Source organism: Eurosta solidaginis, chromosome 1 (genome assembly GCF_040869045.1).
Source record: "Eurosta solidaginis isolate ZX-2024a chromosome 1, ASM4086904v1, whole genome shotgun sequence".
NCBI classification, from domain to species: domain Eukaryota; kingdom Metazoa; phylum Arthropoda; class Insecta; order Diptera; family Tephritidae; genus Eurosta; species Eurosta solidaginis.
Window position 1 is genome coordinate 292,506,680 of NC_090319.1, and position 22,955 is coordinate 292,529,634.

Genomic DNA, 22,955 nt, shown 5'->3' on the forward strand with positions numbered 1-22,955 from the left:
CGTCAAACGTGGCAATTGGCGCGGCTCTCGAGCAGGAAGTTAATAACTCGTGGCAACCTTTAGGTTTTTTTTCGAGAAAACTTAGCAGCACAGAAAAGAATTACAGTACGTATGACCGAGAGCTACTTGCAGTTTACGATGCAATTCGCCATTTCAAACATTTTCCCGAAGCACGCAGTTTTGTAATCAAAACGGACCATAAACCATTGATCTATGCATTCCAGCAAAAACCGGAAAAAGCATCGCCGCGGCAACTACGTCACTTAGATTTTATATCTCAGTTTTCTACAGCAATCGTTCATGTTAAAGGTACTGAAAATTCTGTGGCCGATGCCCTCTCTCGATTAGAGGCAATCTGAATGCCCTCGGCTTTAACTCTCGCTGTCATTGCGAAATCGCAAGCAGACGACGAAGAATTACGCTCGGTTTTGAGCGGTGACACATCTCTCAAATTACAAGCAATTTAATTTGACACTTGTACGATCTGTTGCGATATATCAACGAGTCAAGTGCGACCTTACGTTCAACTAAACCTACGCTATCAAGTTTTTGCAGCAGCGCATGGATTGTCACATCCGAGTGGTAAATCTACAAGTCAACAGGTGCGACAAAAGTACGTTTGGCTATCCATGAAGAAAGACATCGCCGAATGGGCGAAAAATTGCATTCCCTGTCAGCGCGCGAAAATACATCGCCACAACAAGCTAACACCGCAAAAAATTACTGTGCCTGACAACAGATTCGATCACGTCCACATGGATATCGTTACTGCCTCACGATGATCGATCGCTTTTCTCGCTGGCCCGAAGCAATACCATTAAGAGATATTTCAGCGGACACGATTGCGAATACTTTTTGGGTTCATTGGGTATCCAGGTTTGGGTGTCCAAAAACAATCACGACAGGTCAAGGCACACAATTTGAATCGGCGTTGTTTAAAAATTTGTGCAAACTTGTTGGTGGCCAACACATACACACAACAGCATATCACCCCCAGTCCAATGGCATGATAGAGCGCTGGCATCGTTCACTAAAAGCAGCTTTAATGTGTAGTACCCAAATTCCTTGGCCAAAACTCTTACCAGTAGCACTACTTGGACAACGGAATTGTTATAAACCTGACCTTAAAGCTTCAGCAGCTGAGATGCTATATGGCTCGCCAATACGCATACCAAACGAATTTGCAGAAGGCACCGATGCACCATCTGACCCTCACATCTTCATTGGCCAATTGAGAGAGCAAATGCGAGCCATGCGACCAACACCAATTGCACATCACAACAACAATAAAATGTTTCAGTTCAAACATTTGAATGATTGCACACATATTTTTCTTCGAACGGATGCTGTAAAACAGCCACTTGAACCTCCATACACAGGGCCATATGAGGTGGTAAGCAGAGAATCAGATCGTGTTCTCATCATCCGCATCAATGGTAAGGACGTAGCAGTATCGTTCGAGCGAATCAAACCAGCTTTCCTAACGAACACTGAAATTAGCACCGGCATTACACAACCAGATAGTCCGCCGAGTCTGCGGACTTACGAAACACGTCAGCGAGTACGTTTCTCCAAATAGTGACCGAGTCACTAAAGGGGGAGTACTGTAGCGTATTGAGTTGCACACCGTGCCATCTATATATCAACTTCATATAAGATACGGATCAGCTGACATCTGGCATCACTTTTACTTTAATATTTTCTTTCATTGTTCTTCTTCTAATGAAATTATTATTATTATTATCACCATCGTCTCTTTGAACCAGCTGCATGCGCAGTCTTTATATTTAATTGAAAACTAGGATTTAAGTTTTATTACAAATAAAATGGTAGTAAACCAATCATTAAATTGAGTTGTTTTATGCAATTACTGAAACAACCAAAAAATCCTTAATAACCTCATAGCCAAAAACAAGGTTTTGTTAGGACGGGTTCCCTGACATCAGGGATATAAAGGCTGTTCAACGCATGACATCAGACCGCATGTTCAAGGAACCCGTCCTAACAAAACCTTGTTTTTGGCTCCGAGGTTATTAAGGATTTCAATGCAGTCATCCACTAGCTTAGATGTAACTGTGTAGGATTTCAAGGCACGTAGGGCCGCCTTGCTGTCCGACATAATGTAGATGCTCTTCGAGGATGAGCCTCTCCGCAGATGTTCTCTACCGCAGACTTCTATTGCATGGATTTCTGCCTGAAATTCCTACCGTTCTTCCGTTATCGAATTTCGATCCGTCCGTAGACACTACAAAGTTCCCTGAGATTCTGAGCTTAAGGGACATTACGTCACCCAGTTGTAATGTGGGATTTCTTATGAATTTTCATATTACTTTCACATGCCCTATCATGTTTCCTGGCTTCAACTCCGAAATATTTTAATGGCTTAGTGCGCCTATGGTTTCCTTTTTCTCTATGAAATTCTCACTAAGTGCATCAGCAGGGGACGTTCTCATCGCACCCGGTATGCTAATGCAAACTAGTCAATGCAGTTTGCTTAGTTTTGCTGTTGCCGTTCTTTGCGTGGCCTTCTGCCACCAAACTAGGGAAGCATAGGTGACTATTGACCTTACAACAGTAATAAATGTCCAGAATACCACTATTAGAGGTATCCCCCAAGTTTTGCCCTAGGGTCGAGTACAGGCGAAGAAAGCTCTTGTTGGTAGCTGCAAAATTAATTTTTCATTTTTAATATTTAATAGCAGTAAGAGAAAATGAATAAAAAAGTAAAAAAAAGGGAAAATGAGCAAAATTTTGGCATAATATTTGACTGGAGAAAAACGTGCCCTAATCCATATTTCAGAGCTAAATCCTGAATGAATAAGTGATAGCGAAAATTTAGTTTTGGTTAGGCTTTGAATTATTTTAAGAACCGTTTGAAATATACTCATATGAAGAATATAAGCTTACAACCCATTAAAAATGTTGATAAAAGAAAGCAATGAAAATCGAACTGATATTAAATAATTGCATTTAAGTGCACTCCAATTAAAAATTCACCTTTGAAACCAATTTGAAATTGACATTACAATTCGATTAGAATTTTGACCCTTTTAGCGATATAGGGAACAAAGTCCCATTTTTTTCGAGAATACTATAATTCTCGATGTTTTCGCAAATTGTCTTTTAACCTTTTACCTAAGAGAAATACGATTCGTTTTCTAATCGTTCTCTAATATAAATGTTTGTTGGGATATAGCATACCTCTTAAACATATTACGCTTCCTCTAACATTCAGCATTCTCCTATACCGTGAGCAAAGAGGTTAACACATCAAAAATTTCATTTGTGAAAAGTGCTGCAAATCAAAGATTATTTTTCGAAACATTTTGTTATACTTTTAAGGTGTTTTGACATGCTTCGTCTCACATATCGTCGGTCCAATTCCAAAGTCACAAATGAGCATATTTGATGTCTTGTGAAAAACGCGTTTCAACCCTTGAAGACATTGTTAAAAATAGAGATTTAATTAAAGAGATTTAATTTTGTATATTTCAACCACTATTGGGAGGTTTACTTTTGTAAACCACTAAGTAATGCTATTTGAAAATGTTTATTTTTAATTTTTTTTTTTTTTCAAAAAAATGCACATTCGTTTTGGCTTTGCAAAATTTGACATATATAATATTTCGTTTGAAAAAAAATGGCACATTCGTGACTTTGGCATTGTACCGACGATATGTGATAGCTCAGTCGGTCCACTCGATTTGCTTGTTTTTTTTTAGTAGCAGTTGTAGACCTATCTGGATTAAAAATGAAAGTTAATTCTGCGCACCCATTTTAGCGAAGAGCGATATAATCTAAATTTGAAACCAAATTTGGTTTGTCCATATATGTCGAACAAAAAAGTTTGATATTTAGGCTCAAACTGTTAACCGTGTCCCAGCGTACCCGGCAGAAGTCGTCGTGTCGTCGTATCTTAAAACTGGACTTCCCTTCCCTCTATCACTCTCTATATCATCAAACAGACTAAAACTTTACTACTTTTTCATCCATTTCTCCTTCTTATTCCTTTCCTTTCGCTTTGCCCTTCATCTCCTCTCCCTTCCCATTGTAATTTTCCCCCTCACTCCCAAACCCAATCACAATCTCACTCCCTCTCTCATTCCCAAGCTTACTCCTTCTTCCACTCGCTCTCTCTCTCCGACCTTAATTATCTCATATATGGAATCTATGCGCCAAATTTTGGAAACTCTTTCAAATACTTACGGATATATCGCGAATCTAAGTTTTGGTTCCACTCCCACTCTCACTCGTATTCCCACTTACACCTAAATTAGTAAAGGAAATATTTAGAAAGCAAGCAAACGACCAATATTCTGTTCTTGTGGATGTGATCCTGAATATCCGTTTTCTACGCATATTTAGTAAAAACTCTGCTATTTTCTGGTTGTAATTAGGCCAAGTTTGCCTGCTGATATTACAGGTGTCCATTGTTTTTTTTTTTTTTTTTGAAGCTGGAGGGTATGTCACTCTGTATTGATGAAAACAGCTGATTCACAATTAATGCCTCAGAGGTGTCTCACGCGTTCAAAAGAAATCTATAAGCTGCAAACGTTGCAAAATTTAAAAAAGCCACTTTCATTTCATAATTTGTATGTTGAAATTGCGCAAAAATCAAACTAAATACACTCCTTTCTGTATTTTATGATTATTAAAAAAGAAGGAAAACAAACGACCAAAAAAAAGTATAAACTTATCTATCGGAATTTTATATAATTAGGTTAGTTTAGGTTAAACTGGCCTGGAAAAAATACCTCACATAGACTAAATGTACCCATAGAGTTATCAGAATTTGTTTGACTGCCAAACTGAAGAACCCCAATCAGGTGCCAGGACTTATGTTATAGAATAACTCCGTCCACTTGGCAAATACTAGTTTTCTAGGACGCAGCTTAATTCCTGCGTGGATATCTGACAACTCTGCTGCTCCTAATAGCAGTAGCCCTGACCTAGTGATCGTAGTTCACGAACACAAAACATGCCCAACCGTTTCTTACTGCAGCTCGCATTTCCTACATCTGCTATTATTGACGAGGCCTGGCTTGTAACCTTGTGATACCAGAAGGCACATCGTGCGCCTTAAGTATGCTCTCTTCAGAGATATAAACTACACTTTACACCCTCACTTTACACTACACTCTAATATCGTAGGCGTTGCATATAGTCTTAGAAATTAAGCAGCCCCGCGCTATTTGATGGATCATATGCAACTGCTGTCTCCTTTTGATTTCTCCCAAACGGATTGGGGCGTCTTCTGTCGATTCAGCAGGTGTTGCACCCTCCTTTTCGCACTCATCGGCATTTTCGTTACCTTCTATTCCTTTAGTACCTGGAGCCCAGTATAGATGTATAGTCTGGCCTGAGCGAAGATTTTCCAATGCTTATTTGCATTCAAAAACACATTTTTATGAAGTACCGTGTGAAATTATTGCCTTAACCGCCGCCTTACTGTCAATATATATATTGAAGCCACTGCAGCTTAAGCACGCTTCCTCCAGAATTTCTACTATTTTTTACACGGCTATAATTTCAGCCTTAAAGACCCTGCAGTAATCTGGCAGTCTGTAGGATCTACTTTTTTCTGGATCCACAGAGTAAACAGCATACCGAAAGCAAGAGCCATCAGTACCCACATGTGTAGTATGTTCTGCCATTTCTGCACCCTGACACCAACCCTCCGGCTCAGTTGTAGCCCCAATATCTCTTTTGAAGCTCAGGCACGGGCCCATGTATCAATTTTGCCCGATATTGGATGGCGCCATAGTGCTAATTCAATTAGAAACAGGCCCGACGAGAGGGGGGATGAAGGGATTCTCAAGGGGCCCGCGATTTAGAGGTACTAAGACATTCTTTTTTAAATCAGGAGAGTCTTTAGTTGTTCAATGTGCAAATTTTAAGCCGAATTTCAAAAGCAACGAATATTGATAATGATTTTTTGCCTGGGCCTTAGAACAGCGAGGAGACAATGAAAACATCAAACAAAAAAGTATGTTTTATATGAATCCGAAATCGTAAAGTTTTTGTGGTGACACCGATTAAGGTTCATCTTCAAAAAGTCTTCCAACAATACCACCAACTCTGTATCAAAGTCCAGATTATTTAAACGAATTCGATGTCGGTACCGTGAATAATGAGTTTTTGCGATTTGAAGAAGTTAACGAAGTCGAGGTCATTAAAAGTGCACTGTTATTTTTCCACGTGATTGTCATGACGAGGCATTTCTTGTCAAATGCTTTACTATTTTCAGCAGCAGTACACAACGATGGGCATCCACAAAAAAAAATGTACCGAGCTCTCTTTTAGTCTTTCAGACAAAAGCCAAATTTGACTGCGCAAGCATACAGAGAAGTTACCGGCATTCTCAAGTACATCAGCAAGTTCGAATATAGCTTGCTGTCCTCAATTCGGTTCAAAATACTGCCTAACATTAATGAAAGAAACGTGGTCCTCCAAGCTAGATACGCCACCATAGATGTTGAGGTCCGCCATCTTGATGCCTTATTAGCTGATTTGAAGTTGATCAGGAACCAATGAGAAACAATTTTAAACGAACGCAAAACAGTTGCTATTAAATTGAACATCTCGCCAAAGTTTCCGGACATTCGAAAGAGAAACCCCTAAATACGTTCTGTAGAAAATTTAAATGAGATAATTACGGATTATTCAGTGTCTGATTTTAAAAACAATACATTCCTGGTGATCGTTGATTCGGTAATCACTGGCATTACTGAACGATTTGCAGCTATGAGAAACTTGAGCGAGACGTTTTCCTTTTTGTGGCAATTTGAAGCCATCAATAAAACTACAGTTCGGGCGAGCGCAACAAAATTTGTCGAAAAATACAAGTCGGACAATTCCCAAAGCTTAGAATGCGAAATAATTCACTTGAAACACATTTACGAAGCAAATTTCGATAAAGTTCTGTCACCATTGGAATTGCTAAATGCCATTTACATATGTTCAAAATCTGTATACGATTTTCCCCAACATTTGTGTTGCTTTACGGATCTTTTGCACTATACCTGTCACTGTAGCTTGTGGAGAACGTTCCTTCAGCGTCCTTTCAAGAATCAAAAACTTTCACAGATCGTGTTCATCTCAAGAGCGAGTTTTAGAACTTGCCACGCTTTGTGTAGAATCCGTTTTGGCAAGACAGTTAAATTTTGATATTACTATAAAAAATTTTGCAGCAAAAAAAAAGCAAGAAAAGCCACTCTTTAATATCCTATGTCCTTCCATATTGAATAATCAAAATTTATAACCATCATTAAATTTATCAGAAATGTATTAAAATGTTACCAAATAACTAGACAAGATTATTTGGAACAATATGTGGCTGTTAAAAGAGAATTTTATTTCTACGTTACAATAAAACAGTATAAATAGCAAAAATATTTTGTGTTAATTTTATTTTCAGCTTTCAGTCCAAAAATCATTTAGTTGACGTGGCAAACATTTTTTTGATCTAATCCATCAATAATAGTTCATGAATGAGACGTCCTTAACACAAATTAATCAAATGTATTAGTCGATTTTTCATAGGGGCCCGTAAATTGTTTAGTCCCGGGCCCGGATTTTCTCTCTACGGCCCTGATTAGGAACCTTATATTTCCTAGTAAGTAATGCTAGATCTTTTTTTTTTTTTTTTGTGGCACCTTCCATATAAATGGAATTTTTCATTCTGCATATCTCTGGATGTAGTAATGGTACGTTTAATGCAAATTGGTAAGGAGCTATATGAGGTTAAGTCCTAACACTTCCAGTAAAATGTGGAATTGGGAAAAGGGGGCTAGGCACCTTCCCTACAAATGGGATTTTTCAGAACTGTGGCTGCCGTACAAACTTAGATTATTATAACAACTAAAGTTTGACTACAGAGTTGTTTGGCTGTTATTCCTTTTGGATATTTAGTAATCTTCCGCCGTTAAAATTTTTTGTTAACTTCAGTCTATCCCCATTTTCTATCTATATATATATATATAAAGTTAAAACTATGAATGTTTGTATGTAGGTATAAATCGGGTTGCGTCCTAAACGGATCGGCCGATCACAACTAAATTTGAATCACCCACTAGAAACCTTCCAAAGATGGTTATAGGCTAAACGTAACTTCAATATAAAAAGGGGGTGGCACCTACCATACAAACGGAATTTTTGATACAGCATAACTCTGGAAGTATTCATGTAAGAGCATTGAAATCCAGTAAAGAGTTAAATTGGATAAATCCCTAACACCACTAAGAAAATAAGGGGTGAGTAAGAAGGGGCGTGGCACCTCCCATACAAATGGAATAATGAAAATTGGTAAGGAGCTATATGACGTTAAGTCCTAACAGCGCCAGTAATATGTGGAATTGAAAAACAAAAACAAGACAAATGAGACTTTAAGAACAATGGCTGCCTTAAAAACTTAGGTTATTTCAACACGTAAAGTTTGATTGCAGAGTTTGGTTTGGCTGTTATTCCTTTAATATTCTTATTATGTTATCTTTAGGGTTGGTATTTTGGATACGCATGGAGGAACCGGAAAAAACATTTCTGTTTAATTTGATATTAATTTATGTAATGTTAAAGTGTTGGAACAGCCGCAGTTGAAGTAAATGCGTACTTTTTCGTCTATAGACGGCTTTACGTACAAAAATGTACTCTCTTTAGAAATATGAGAGGGCATTTTGGCGGAAACACTTTAGCAGCAGCTTTTGCTAAACAACTTTTGAAATGAATTATGGCAAAATTCCTATTTCTTTGCTAACAGATTTGATTTTGAGAAATTATGACATCACCTGAAGCTTTAATATCTAATGTTTGTTCCAAATATTGAATCTATCTTTACAAACTATAAATTGCTTTGAGAAAAGGCATTTTAGGCACCTTAAACTGAGGATGTTAATATTACTAGAACCAAGACAACTTATCTCTCTATTAACACAGTCGTGGAAGAGTCCCAAGCTGTGTATATCCGATTGAGTTTATTAGCTCTTTTGAGACATCAGAAATTTCTCCTCATCGATTGATCCTTAAAAAGGGGTCCATAATATCATAATATTTATGCTTCGTTATATCGGTTCTTCACGCTTATGTAGTGGGACAAGGCTTTTCATCACAAAACTTTTACGAATGTCATTGAAGAAATTCATTTTATCGGAAATTTTCGAAAACAAAAAAGTTTAAAACCAAGGATTCCATTGATGCCAATAAATTTGTCTTTTCAATTTTAACTGTCTCAAATTTTCAATGAAGCTCAAGGACGATCATTAGCTGCGAATCAAGGGATTGATGAGCGCAATACAAACCTTTATAGCTTCAGGGCTGATGCAACTCAATTGCCAAACTCACCTACGCGAGGGGAATACTGTTACAAATATGAAAATATCATACAACAGTCATTAGCTGTAGCAGAAATCAATCTTACCAACTCATGTTTTACCCATGGCCAGTTACGCGTAGCCTGCATATTTTTATAGAAACGTGGGGTAACACCCACGAGCATAAACTAGTAATAATGATAAAATAATTATTGTTAGGCCTTGAGCTGATTCGAAGCCGCGATCTTTAGTTAATAACTTAATTAATCTGAGCTTAGAACAAAAGACTGTTCTGATTACCCAACGGAGTTTTTTATCACCCAATGTCGCATTTTATGTTATAAGGAGTTCAAAATATAGCTGCAAACACGACTTTTTTCCGCTCCTGAAAAACTGGGCTTTTGCTGATAGAGGGTATTGAAAATAAGCCGCTGATATTCAGATTTTAGATGTCACTTCTGACATCGGCCAGTCGCAACACGATTGAATCTGTGGACTAAAAAAACATCCGCTTTTTGAAAATTTGCCCTTTCCAAAACCATTTGTCTATTTGCCTCCGTGTTTGCTTTTCAAGCTATCTTGCCACAGCCTAAATGTTTTCTCATTGCTTTCTTGGCTAACGACTTTAATTTTAAAATTGTGTGTACAGCTTTCAGCGAAAAACAATTACTTGAGAATTAGTCCACTCACCCTGTAACAATTTTTAAATGCGCCATTTTAAAAAATATAATCCTCACCCCACAGTGATAATCAACGTTTGGCACACAGTTAACGATGCCCACATACTCTGCACTTGCTTAATGCCTCCAGTTGGCCATAAAACAAACATACACACTTATGTGGATATGTTAATTTTTACGAAGACAAAATTATTTTACATTACTTGAATAAGAGAAGATTATTTAAGTTCTCTTCTTGTCGTTGTTGAGTAGTAATTACAGTTGATTTTAATTTCTTTTGCGCGCCATAACGAATTTTTTCGTCATCACTGCTGATAAAGAAGAAATTAATTTTAAAAGCTCTTTGGTACATCCTAACAACCAGACACTCATTAGAGTGAAAGTAAAATTAAGTAAAAGTTTTGTAACAGAATAAAAATAAATAAAAAAAAAACAAAGCAAACTACTACGGCAATGTTCGCAAGTTTTAATGAAGCTGAAATGCTTTTAGTGCTAATCGTTTGTTGCATTTTAGCGTTTTAAATCTGTCAAGTGAATTTTTATAAGAAGGTCGGTTGTAATAAAAAATAATTATACTCATTTTGATGGAAAAGTAAAGATATGCAAAATTTTTTCTCATTTCGTTGACTATATACAAATACCAGCTGATCCTTTTGCCCAGGCTTTCGGATGCTTGCCGTTAGATATATTGATACTTTTAGAATTTCTTCTTTTCTTATGGCATATACTTCAAATAAATATACTTCTTTCTTAAGAACGGATCTTACTATAAATCTATCTATATTTAAATGCCCCACACGCAACTTTTTCTGGCCCACTTGGGTGATATATATTCTTGGAGGAAATGGAGGTTTTCAGCGCATAGGGTTTGTTGTTCTTGTTGTAGCAGTGCTGCGCCAGATCTAATAGGCGGGATCTTTCATTATCAAATTGTCATCAATATCCTCTGACGGGAGTCCAAAGAAAAACTTGCAGTTTCAACAGGTGTGGACCAGATTGAGAGGGGTGTTAGAGGCGTTAGTTCCACATTGCTATTAACTAAATTGTTGGTGTCATGTGTCGACACATTGCAAGCAGAGCATACATTATGTATGTATGTCGCAGTTGATTCCGGATAGGTAAGAAGAGTTTAACCTGTTACAGTATTCGGATCGAAGTTGAGCTAAAGTGACGCGCGTCTCCCTAGGTAGAGTGCATGACTGTTAATTGGAATCAAAGTGTTTTTGCATAATCCACAAGAAAAGGATGCTGCAAACTGCACCAACTATCGCGCATTCATATAAGATCCTGTCAAGCTTATTCTGCGAAAGATTTAAACCCATCGTCAATCGGCTGATTGGACCTTACCAGTGTGGCTTCAGAGCTGGAAAAAATATCATCGAATAGATGTTCACTATGCGCCGCATCTTTGGAAAGGAACCGCGAAAAAAGAATTGACAAACACCACCCTTTAATCTATTTTAAAGCCGTTTTCGATAGCACGAAAGCGAGCTAGTTTTATGCCGCTGAATCTGGCTTCACCGAAAAACTTGTACGGATGTGTGCAAAATGATGTTGGCCAGCGCCATCAGCTCAGTAAGAATTGGTAAGAACCAATCCGAGCTCTTTAAAACTTAATGATGTTTCAGGCAGGGTGATCCACTCCACCCTCATCATGTGATTTAATTTAATTTGATGTCGATGATGCAATATTCTAATTCTTGCCACATTGATACTTATTATCGGTCTGAACACCCGCGCTGTAAGTTGTACTTATATCAAACTGGAAAAAATAGGGAAAGATGGGTTTGATTGTGAAAGAAGGCAAAACGTTATTTAGGAACCAGTATTAACACAAACAACAACGTTAACCTAGAAACCCAGCAAAGAATCACAAATGCCACTTTTGGCTAAGTAGACCTTTGAAAAGTAAAGTCATCTCTCGTCAAAAGCAATTCATGCTCTACAAGTCACGTACCGTCCAATTAATAAAACAAAGACCATAATAAAAACAACTGATGAGGTAACTCTCGCAGTTTTCGAGCTAAAAGTTCGTCGAAAGATTTGAGGATCTCCACATGTTGGCGACGGCTGTTACCGAAGAAAATTGAATAATGAGCAGTACGAGCTTTACACAGGCATCAACAAAGTCCAGCGAATTAAAACACAACGTCTGCGCTGGCTAGGTTATGTTATGCGAATGAATGAATGAATGAAAAAAGTATACTTATCGGAACCTGCTTATGGAAGTAAAGGAAGAAGGCATATCCCCCACTCCGCTGGAGAGACCAGGTGGAAAACTATGGTGTCACCAATTGGCGCGAGCTGTCATAACGAAGTAAATATCTAATAGTAACATACGCAGCAGTTATGCCTATCGTAAGAGGACACTTAAATGCCTAGTACTTCACGGGGTTGTATAATGCAATCCTTTCGAGGGATTGCGAACGCAACTTATAGCTTCTTTAACTCAATTATCGACCACAGCTATCCGTAGCGAATCATCTTTCTTTAGCAGGCAAGGCTCTAGCGACTTCAGGGGAGGGGGCGTTCAATGTGGTCATACTAAATTGTTCCCGTGATGAGCACGGAGTGACTTTATCGCGACAACAACAACAACAACAAGTAATGACAACAACAAGTGCACTCTAAAAACAGCATTTAAAAATGCTGTTTTAATTCTCGTATTTTTTTATGTAATATTACGAATGTTTCGTATATTCACGCATTAAATGTGCCTTTTCAATGTTTACACATCAATTTGACAGAGTTACGAACATTTAAACATCAAGGACAAACACCATTCGCGAAATTACTAAACGCTTTTGCAAACTCGAACGAAAGAATTTGAATCCCGCAAATTAAAGGATCCATTACTGATACTTAGCATAGACTTGACTTGACTTGAGAACTGTCACTTACAGTTCTGTTAAATGAACATTGCATGTTACTGATTACTCAAAACTTCGCAACACTTAACTTGACTTAGAAGTCTGTTGAATTTTGATTTTCTATGTAAGTTCTAAGTGACGTTTATATTTTGAGATGCCATTTGTTTGTTTCCATTTCATTTTGTCATACAAATTGACATTTATTGATTATGATGCCAGATTGTATGCGCTAAGTGGAGTATAATCGTGGCTAAGTTGCCAAGTTTACGCCAAGTCAAGTCTATGCTAAGTATCAGTAATGGAGCCTTAAGTATGTAACATCACTATAGTCGTTGCGTAATTGACGCCATCGTGAGGCGTCTTGTTTATTTGTTTTCGTTTTTGGGAGCGTGCGCGTCGAAGGAAGAAAGAGTTAAATGAACATCAAAATAAATTGTTGTAATAATAAATAGTGATAAGTTAATGTAATCTAGTAATAATTTAGTTATTTAATTCATTGTAAAATGTTTAGTTGCAATATTTGTGGCAGTGTTTTAAAAACAGTGCATCTCTATGAAAAGCACCTATTTGTGCACAAAGAGAAAAAAATATTTATTTTAGTTGTTTGCAAAAGATTGTTTCAAAAGATTTTCTATTTATATTTTATACAAAAAGCATTTGTACTGGCACAAAAATGCAAAAGAACCATTTTGGAAATTACTCGATAATAGGAAATATAAGTGCTCAGCTTGCGATCGGGCATTCAATAGTGGTAAAAAAATATTCTCGCATCTTAAAATTCATTTGGAACATAAAATTGCAATAAGCTATCCTTTTGAAACCTGTTTGAAAGTGTTCTCTACTCAATGTTCTTTTAAATCACTTGTTTACAGAAATCATAAAACGCAAACCATTGAAACTATTCCAAAAAAAATATGTTCCAATGTCGACGAAATTAATATTTCCCAAGAACAAATTTTTAGTAACAATGGCCACGAATTTGCTGGTGGCCCAAGTTTTGTCATCTCCGAAATTTTTGCAAATATAGTGAAAAAATTAAAATGTATGCACGAAGTATCGGATTCAGCCCTTACATTATTGGTTTTGGAGCTCAAAGATATTCTAAAAATGCATAACATGGAAAAGAAAAGGAAACTGATCCAGTTTTGTGATGATAAGAACCTGGCTGAATATAAGGATTTTCTTTTGAGCATTATTACACACGATGATCTCGAAACTTTTATTACAAAATTTGATTCGAGTTACAAAAGGAACTAATTTCTTAAAAATAATTTAAATTATGTTCCACCAAAGGAAATTTTTCTGGGCTTTGACCAGTATCACAAAAAGTGCTATTTTCATTATATTCCAATTATAAATTGTTATGGTAATGCGCGATAAAGACTATTTCATCGAGGAATCCAAACTTTTTCATAAAAATGTTTACTCTGATTATAATAATGGGTCCATATATACCAAAAATCTTTTTTCAACGGGGACTCAAAACGAATCGAATTACTGATGTTTCAAGATGCTTTTGAAAACTGTAATCCTTTGGGATCTTCGAAAAAGAAACATAAAATAGTGGGCGTGTATATGGTTATCGGCAACGTTCCAAGTAATATAGATCCAACATAAATAATATTCAACTTGTCTTGTTATGCAAAGAGAGTTTCATTAAAACTTTCGGATTTGACAATATTCTTAAACCTTTAATTTGTGATTTAATCGAATTGGAAAAAACTGGAATAAATATTATGGTTAACAGCTCTGTTCAAAACTATCTCGGTAGTGTATTTTCTATGCTTGGTGATAATTTAGGGAGTCATCAAATTGGTGGCTTCTCCGAAAACTTCAGTACTAGCAAATATATATGCCGGTATTGTTTATATACCCGATAGTTACTAAAAGCCTTTGAGCCTCAAATTTCTAAAGAGCGTACTCCAAAGCATTACAACCAATGCATTACTGAAGGTGGTAATAGTATGGGGGTAATGAGAATCTCCTGCTAAACCAACTCGGTTATTACCATGTGTGTGAATGTCTTCCACCCTGCTTATCGCACGATTTATTTGAAGGCATAATTTCATTTGACTTAATGGAAGTATTAAAATATTTTATTAAATTAGGTATAATTACAATTGATAATGATAATTTAAATATGAGTTTCTCATCTATGCGCAAAAAGTTTAAGTTATCCTTTTCTTTTCCAATCATTGATTTTAATATGAAGAAAGTACCTGGAAAGGCTGATGAGGTACGCCACTTTCTTTTCCTAATGCCTATAATATTTTTGGACATAGTTTTAGAATTTAATGATTCCGTTTGGAAATTTTTGGCAACAATGATTGAAATTTCCCGGTTAATATGTAGCTCAGAAATAAATGAAAGTCAAATTTGTTTGCTTTCACATTATATATATGTATACGTGGAGTACAGAAAAGAAAGATTTCCGGAATTGAATTTACGTCCGAAACATCATTACATCTGTCACTATCCAGATTAGTTAGGAATTTTGGGCCATTAACTCATTTCTGGACAATGAGATTTGAGCATAAGCATCAATATTTCAAAAGAATTTCAAAAACAACAAGGAATTTTAAAAATATAACATTAACATTGTCTGAAAAACACCAGCAGATATAAGCTAGTATTTTTGCAGATAGATTTAAATTAAGGATTATATGTGATAATGCCGAACTTCTTGTAAAGAACATATTTAATTTTAACTTACCAGAAGAATTTTCTTTTGACACTAAAAAAATTTCTTATAATAATACAGATTTTGAAGAAAATAATTTTATTTTAACCGAATCTAGTGATGATAGAACTATAACAGTATTAAAAAATTCTTCTATTCATTTAAATAAAAGTTATATGGATATTATATTTTATGGAGAATGTATTAAAATGTGCTATAATTACAAAACAGTCATGTATAAATGTTTTGATGATCAAAAAGTTATAGTTTGGTTAATATTAAGGATATTTTAATTAACGCACCATTAAAAATGTTTTACTCGAAAAATCAATATTATCTATGTCTATTTTCAACGTTTGTTGCAAAAAACTAAGAAAAGTAGATGTTAAAAATATAATAATTTTAAGTTTTTTAGTTTTAATATATAATTTACGATGGCCCAGTATGCATGCAACTTGTGGAGTTCCGATAGGCACGTAAAAAAGGGGTTTATGGCTATGGCATTTATAAAGGCAATAATCGACGAAGGTAAAAGTTTGCACTTATTTACATATATAAGAAAAATGTACATAACCATTTCCTTTGCAGGGAATATGCTTGGTATTCAAGGATCGAAGTTAGTTTTAGAAAGTGATGGCACAGAATTTGTAGTGTAGTTGTAGTAGTTTGTAGTATGTTATTAGGAGATGAGGAATGGGTTGAGTGCTCAGCTGCCACAAAAGTTGGTTCATCGAACATAGTAGATACTCAAATTATTAAAGAAATAACTTTAACCGAAGAGGATCCAAACACGTCAATCATATCTTCAATTTTATCTTCAGCAGAGGACGCAGGCTCCAGTTAATATATTCTCATGTCAATTCCGACTGATACAACTGAAGATTCTGAATGTACAACGCTCACAATGTCGAGCAGTGCTATGACATCGAGCTCAGATACGACTGCACAAGAAAAACTATTTTTGAACACTTTCAAATACCGTGGGAGAAGATACCATCCGATATATTGAATTTGCTTAATACTGGGAAAAAGTTGGGAAAAAAATTAAATACTTTTGCAAACATTTTAGTTGACGAAATGCGCACATTTTCGTTTTATAGTCCAATGGGGATTCTTCGATCAGTAACCTAGCAAGCCGTCACAAATTACTCCGATTCTCTGCTCGAAAAGGACAGCGACGGTAATATAATCTCAGTAACTGACATCAACAAAGCTGAAAAATTTGGCATCAAATATTCCTTTCAAAAAAAGACGACATTCAAATATATTCAAAAACACATGCGTCTCATGGGAAATACCACAAGTTCCTGAAAATGAGTTGAAAATTATTAAACATAAACAAAATTACTTAAAAAGTTTATTTTCAAATTGACCAGAATTACAGCAAATGGAGTTAATTAAGTCCCACGTGAGGGATTGTTTCCCACTGCAAAGGAGACTGTTCAATAGTATGGACCCAGCGCCTTCTATAAACGACATCAAAGTAGAATGGCCATATATTTTTAATGAGGACTGCTTGCAGCAGCACCTCCAGCAATTAATGAACATCGATGCAAACATTTTTTGTAGAAACTTCGAGCTGTCGAAAAATAAATTACAAACATTTTTAGTAACTAACGGCATTGCAACTTTGGACAGTTTGGACTCCAACAAGGCAATTGTTTCCGGCTTTACTAAATATTTTGGCGGAGATCCAGAGTTCCCGTTCACGAATTTTGAGGTAAGTTCTTTCAGAATGTTATTGAAATGATTTAATTGTAATTATAATTTATTTTTTGTCTTGTTTTCAGATAGGGGTCACACCGGAAGTTATAGTACAGCAAATAAAAACAAATGCACCGGTTATAACATTCACCAGTTAGATTTTTAACTGTTGGAGGTCCTCTAATTTAAAATAAAAACAGCCGCTCTTCTGAACAATAAAGAATGTTTATTTCGACTTACTTCAACGTCGGTTAGATACACACAGATAGAAAAGAATTATTCGTAAGTTAAAATGGCGAATACAAAGAAAGAATTCGCAAAGCAAAAATGCGATTACAAGTTGCAAATGAAAAACAGAGTTGCCACATGAAATAGAATTTCAACACTCCTCCTCAAATCTGGTATTCATTTGCAGTCACAAATTAATAATTTAACTCAAAAAAAAAACTTTGAAGTTATTTTACATGTACTAGATTAAACCTAACAATTTTACAAACTTGTTATGATTTAACTTGCTTAGATTTTTCGTAAATACATCTGCAATATTATCCGAGCTTGAACAATATTGTAATTCAATTAAATTTTTCTGATACATATCTCTTATATGATGATATTTAATTTCTATATGCTTACATCTTGTATGGTATACAGCATTTTTGATAAGATGTAATGAGCTTAAATTATCACCATTTACAACAATTTTGTCAGGCCTATGTACATTTATTTCGTCCAAAAATTGTTTTATGAACATAACCGCTTTTGCGGCAGTTGACAACGATATGTATTCCGCTTCGGTGCTGCTCAAGGCCACTGTTGATTGCTTCTTCGACTCCCAAGACACCGCACCACCGGCTAAAAGAAATACATAGCCAGTGAACGATTTGCGCTCGAGTGACTCTCCACCCCAATCAGCATCAGCATAGCATTGTATCGGCGTTCCCTTCTTACTGTACGTGAGCGATAAATCAATCGTAGAACATAAATATCTTAACACCCTTTTTGCCGCTGCCAAGTGTTCGCTATGTGGCTCATTATTATGCTGCGCAAGCTTGCACACTGTATGTATAATATCTGGCCTTGTGCACAACGCCAGATACAACAACGAGCCTATCAGCGACTGGTACTCTTGTTTGCCAACGCGCTTGCAACTAGAATCAGCGCATAATATTTGTTGCTTAGGATCAAGTGGTGTTGCTATAGGACGACAGTCTAACATGTCATGTTGTTGCAGCAATTCTTTGATTTGCCCTTTTTGTCGTATAGCTATTGCGCCGCTTTCACCTTCTCTTTCGACTTCCATACTAAGAAATAATTGAACAGGACCCTTATCTACCACTTGCAGTCTTTTCGAAATTTCGTGTTTAATAGAGCTCATCTCTTTCTTGTTTGAGCTGGCTATTAGCAAATCATCTACATACACTGCTAACAAATTGATGTGCCCGTCGTGATGCTTCGTATATACGCAAGGCTCTGTTACACATTGTTTAAAACCAATATTAATTAAAATGTCATGCAACCTCATATTCCATTGACGTCCTGCCTGTTTCAAACCATATAAAGCTTTCTTTAACTTTAAGACTTTATTGGGATACTCGCTGTTTGTAAATGTTTCAGGCTGCACCATATATATTTCGTCATCTATGATACCATTTAAAAACGCAGATGAAACGTCAACATGGTGTAGGTATAGCTGGTACTCTGCAGCTAACGCGAAAATTGTACGGATCGTAGAATACCGCACCACAGGTGAAAACGTATCGGTATAGTTCACCCCATATACTTGGCTGCACCCTTTGGCTACTAGCCTTGCCTTAAATCGATCAATTTCACCGTTCTTGTTTTTCTTGATCGAGAATACCCATTTGCACTTTATAGCTTTCTGATTTTTTGGTAAATCTACTAGCTCCCATGTATCGTTGTCTAAAAGAGCTTGATATTCAGCACACATTGCTTTACGCCACTCACTTGCATGGTCACTAGACATGGCTTCACCCACTGTATTCGGAATATCAACATCATTGAGAAAATTTGCATAATGGTATTCTTTCTTTGGCCTTCCTGGTTTCCCTGACCGCACCAACTTAGGCCGACCAGGTCCTACTTGTTTAGTAGCAGGCTCTTCATCACTTTCTTCTTTTGCAGATTTATAATCACTCTCTGGGTCGACTTCAGCACTAACACGTTCATTATCTAGCTTGTCTTCAGTGCTAACACATTCACTCTCTGGCTTGTCTTCAGTGCTGACCCACTCACTCTTTAGCTTGTCTTCAGTGCTTACACATTCACCTTCTGGCTTATCTTGATTTGACTTTAAAATATATAAATCAACGTTTAGATTTTCTTTCGGAATAGTTGGTTCTATAAATGATACATCACGTCTTAAAATAATTCCTCTTGTGGCAGAATCATACAAGCGATAGCCCTTGGTAGCACTACCGTAACCAACCATTACATACGCTTTTCCCTTAGCATTGAATTTACTTTTAGGTTTTTTATCTAAGGCGTAAGCCACTGATCCAAATGTTCTTAGATGTGACACAACTGGTTTTCGTTTATACCATGCCTCATAAGGCGTCATTTCATCGACTGCTTTTGTTGGTGACCTATTTCGCAAGTAGGCTGCAGTATTTACAGCTTCTGCCCATAATGTATCACTCAAATTCGCACCAATTAGCATGCTCCGTGCCATCTCTACCAATGTCCGGTTATAGCGTTCAGCTACACCATTCTGCTGCGGGGTGTAGGGTACCGTGAACTGATGCAAAATGCCACAATCTTTTACATACTCCTGAAACAAATTATTTGTGTATTCAGTGCCATTGTCACTTCTAATAGCTTTAATTAGACACCCAGTTTGACGTTCAGCGAAAACCTTGAATTCTTTAAATTTACTGAAAACTTCGCTTTTGTGCTTCATTAAATAAACAAAACCATATCTTGATTTGTCATCTACAAATGTCAATACGTATTTCGAACCACCAGCCGATGTTTTTACTGGCCCAAATACATCTGTATGTACTAGTTCAAGTAATTCGCTTGCTCGATTTGAACTTGATGTAAATGGTTTTGTTACACATTTACTCTGCATACATACAACACACTGAATAGATTTTGGCACATTTACTTGAAGCCCGTTCACTAAATTTTTGTTTACAAGCATACGCATGCTGTCATAGTTCAAATGACCATACCGTGCATGCCACTTCATTGCTTCATTCTGCTGGCCTGCAAAGAATAACATTTTCTTATTTTCTGTGAACAAAAATATACCACCAACTTTGTTTCCACGCAATATTACGCTGCCGTTGTTTTCATATACCGTGACAAAATCTTTTGCAAATTTAACACAAAGGTTATTTTTCACTGCTTTCGATACTGAAATAAAATTGCATTGCAATACAGGAACATAAAGTACATCAATCAGCTGGATTTCTTTCCCTTCTGCTTTTAGTCGAACTGTTCCCTTTCCCATTGCTTCTATACATTTGTTACCAGCTAACAAAATGTTTTCATTGTATTCATTCAACTCATCGAACATGTTTCTGTCACAACACATATGCGACGTGGCTCCGCTATCGATACACCATACGTTCGACTGCAAGTTGTTTGACTCAAACGCTGAGAACAGAGTAAATGCTTTTGGTTTCTCGTTTGTTTTATCTGTCTGTTCCTGGTTTTTGTTGCTTTTGTTGCATTGTGCAGCAAAATGACCCGTTCGTCCACAACTAAAACATTTTAAGTTCGATCGATTTCTAGAACATTTACTTCGCTGCGACGACTTGCTGCCACTGCTTTTACCCTTTTCATGTGCCATGAAACTTGCACGCTACTTTCTGCAATAGGCGACACACTCATTTTTCGACGTTGCTCTTCCTCAAGCAATTTAATTTTTAACAAACTCAGCTTTGGAAGCTCATCGCGTGACTCTAACGCGACAACTAAATTTTCGAAAGACTTCGGAAGACTAGCTAGGAGCATTATTACAAATAACTCCTCCTGCAGATCTATACCAATTTCTGCTAGCTTCTCAACTATACTCGAAAAATTGCTTAGATATTGTTGTACCTTATCACTTTCTGCCATGCGCATATCCAGTAGCTGCTTAAATAAAGACACCTTTCGCGCAGGGCCTTTTGGTCGATGTATATCCTGCAACACACTCCATGCTTCTTTTGCTGTTTTGCATTTTTTCACGTAGGCAATTTGTATTGGCGTTAGGCTTAACACAATTGTTGCCATGTCCTTCTCATCACTCGATTTCCATGCTTTTTGTTCAGCGTCTTCGGCTTCTGTAGCTGGCTGCATAAGTGCACCTGACACCACATCCCAGAGCTCCTTGTATACAAGTATACTTTTTACTTGAACGCACCATGCGTCATAGTTGGACTCATCCAACTTCTCAACATTAAAAAACGAGGAATTGTTCATTTTTCTTAGCACTTTATGTAGGGGCTGGGCCCATAACCTGTTGGAGGTCCTCTAATTTAAAATAAAAACAGCCGCTCTTCTGAACAATAAAGAATGTTTATTTCGACTTACTTCAACGTCGGTTAGATACACACAGATAGAAAAGAATTATTCGTAAGTTAAAATGGCGAATACAAAGAAAGAATTCGCAAAGCAAAAATGCGATTACAAGTTGCAAATGAAAAACAGAGTTGCCACATGAAATAGAATTTCAACATTAACATATTAGGTCTGTTCAATAACATAAAATGTTTATTGGAATTTACTATTTATTGCTTTTTATATGATATATGAGAGAAATTCCAGTGGTGATTTTTTGTTATTGGACGGACCTATTTATTTGGTTGTGGTCTATCGACATGTGTATGTTATTTGTAACATCTAAAAATATTCTTTTTTTCACTGTATAGAACGCGGGGAGCTGAAAAGCCAGATGCTTTAATATTCATTGATAAGATCGCAGTAGCTGACTACTCGCCAAGCGATGACGTTTTAAAGTTAATAAGGGAAGTCGTTAACTATTACTTTGTTTTTAACAAAACGTATCCAAAAGAAATTTCTCAAACGCTGGAATTTCTCGTCCGGTATTGCCAAACCAAACGCGCGGATTAAAGAAAAACATAAACAACATCCAAAAAGTAAATAACCTTATTTCCAAAATTAAAAGCATGGAATAAGTCAGTGATTAAGGTATGTATGTATTTCTTTTGAATTTTTTTCTTTATACATATGTTAATTAAATAGATATAAGTAAAATATGATGTACAGCATAATATGCTTGTAAATACTAAGATAAAAAAACAATGAACTATCTGTGTTAATTTCAAAACAAACAATTTGAATTAATATATCTGTAAATTTCTATAAAATAAATAAACTATTTGGAGCCACCATTGGAGGGGAATGCACCATTGAACATTCGGTTAGTAAACTTCTTAAATAGGTTAGTAATGTTTATAATTTTGATAGTAATATTTTGTGCACCTTTTGGTAGTAATATGTTACGCATTTGATTAGTTGATCCCTCCGCACTTTGTTAGTAAATATGGGGTATTCCATCCTATTTCGACCAATTTTGAACCCGACCCCTTTCTTCTTTTTCTAGCTTACGAAAGACGTTTTTCAGAATTTTTTCAAATTTTTTCATCCAACTCAAAAAAGTTATGAATTTTTAAAAAACACCGTTTTTGTTTTCAAAATGCTATAACTTTTTCAAAAATTGACCGTTTGGGATCTTTTTTTTTAAATT

The 22,955-nt window shown here is 36.3% G+C and overlaps 1 protein-coding gene across 1 annotated transcript; it reads left to right on the plus strand.

Moving 5' to 3' along the window:
• The first annotated feature begins 15,876 nt into the window (after positions 1-15,876).
• On the plus strand, positions 15,877-22,319 carry LOC137243562 (uncharacterized). The gene is made up of 4 exons (XM_067771378.1): positions 15,877-16,063; positions 16,124-17,255; positions 17,326-17,392; positions 22,117-22,319. The coding sequence occupies exons 2-4, from the start codon at positions 16,923-16,925 to the stop codon at positions 22,146-22,148; spliced, it is 432 nt and encodes a 143-aa protein (XP_067627479.1). The 5' UTR covers positions 15,877-16,063; positions 16,124-16,922; the 3' UTR covers positions 22,149-22,319.
• The last annotated feature ends 636 nt before the right edge of the window (positions 22,320-22,955 follow it).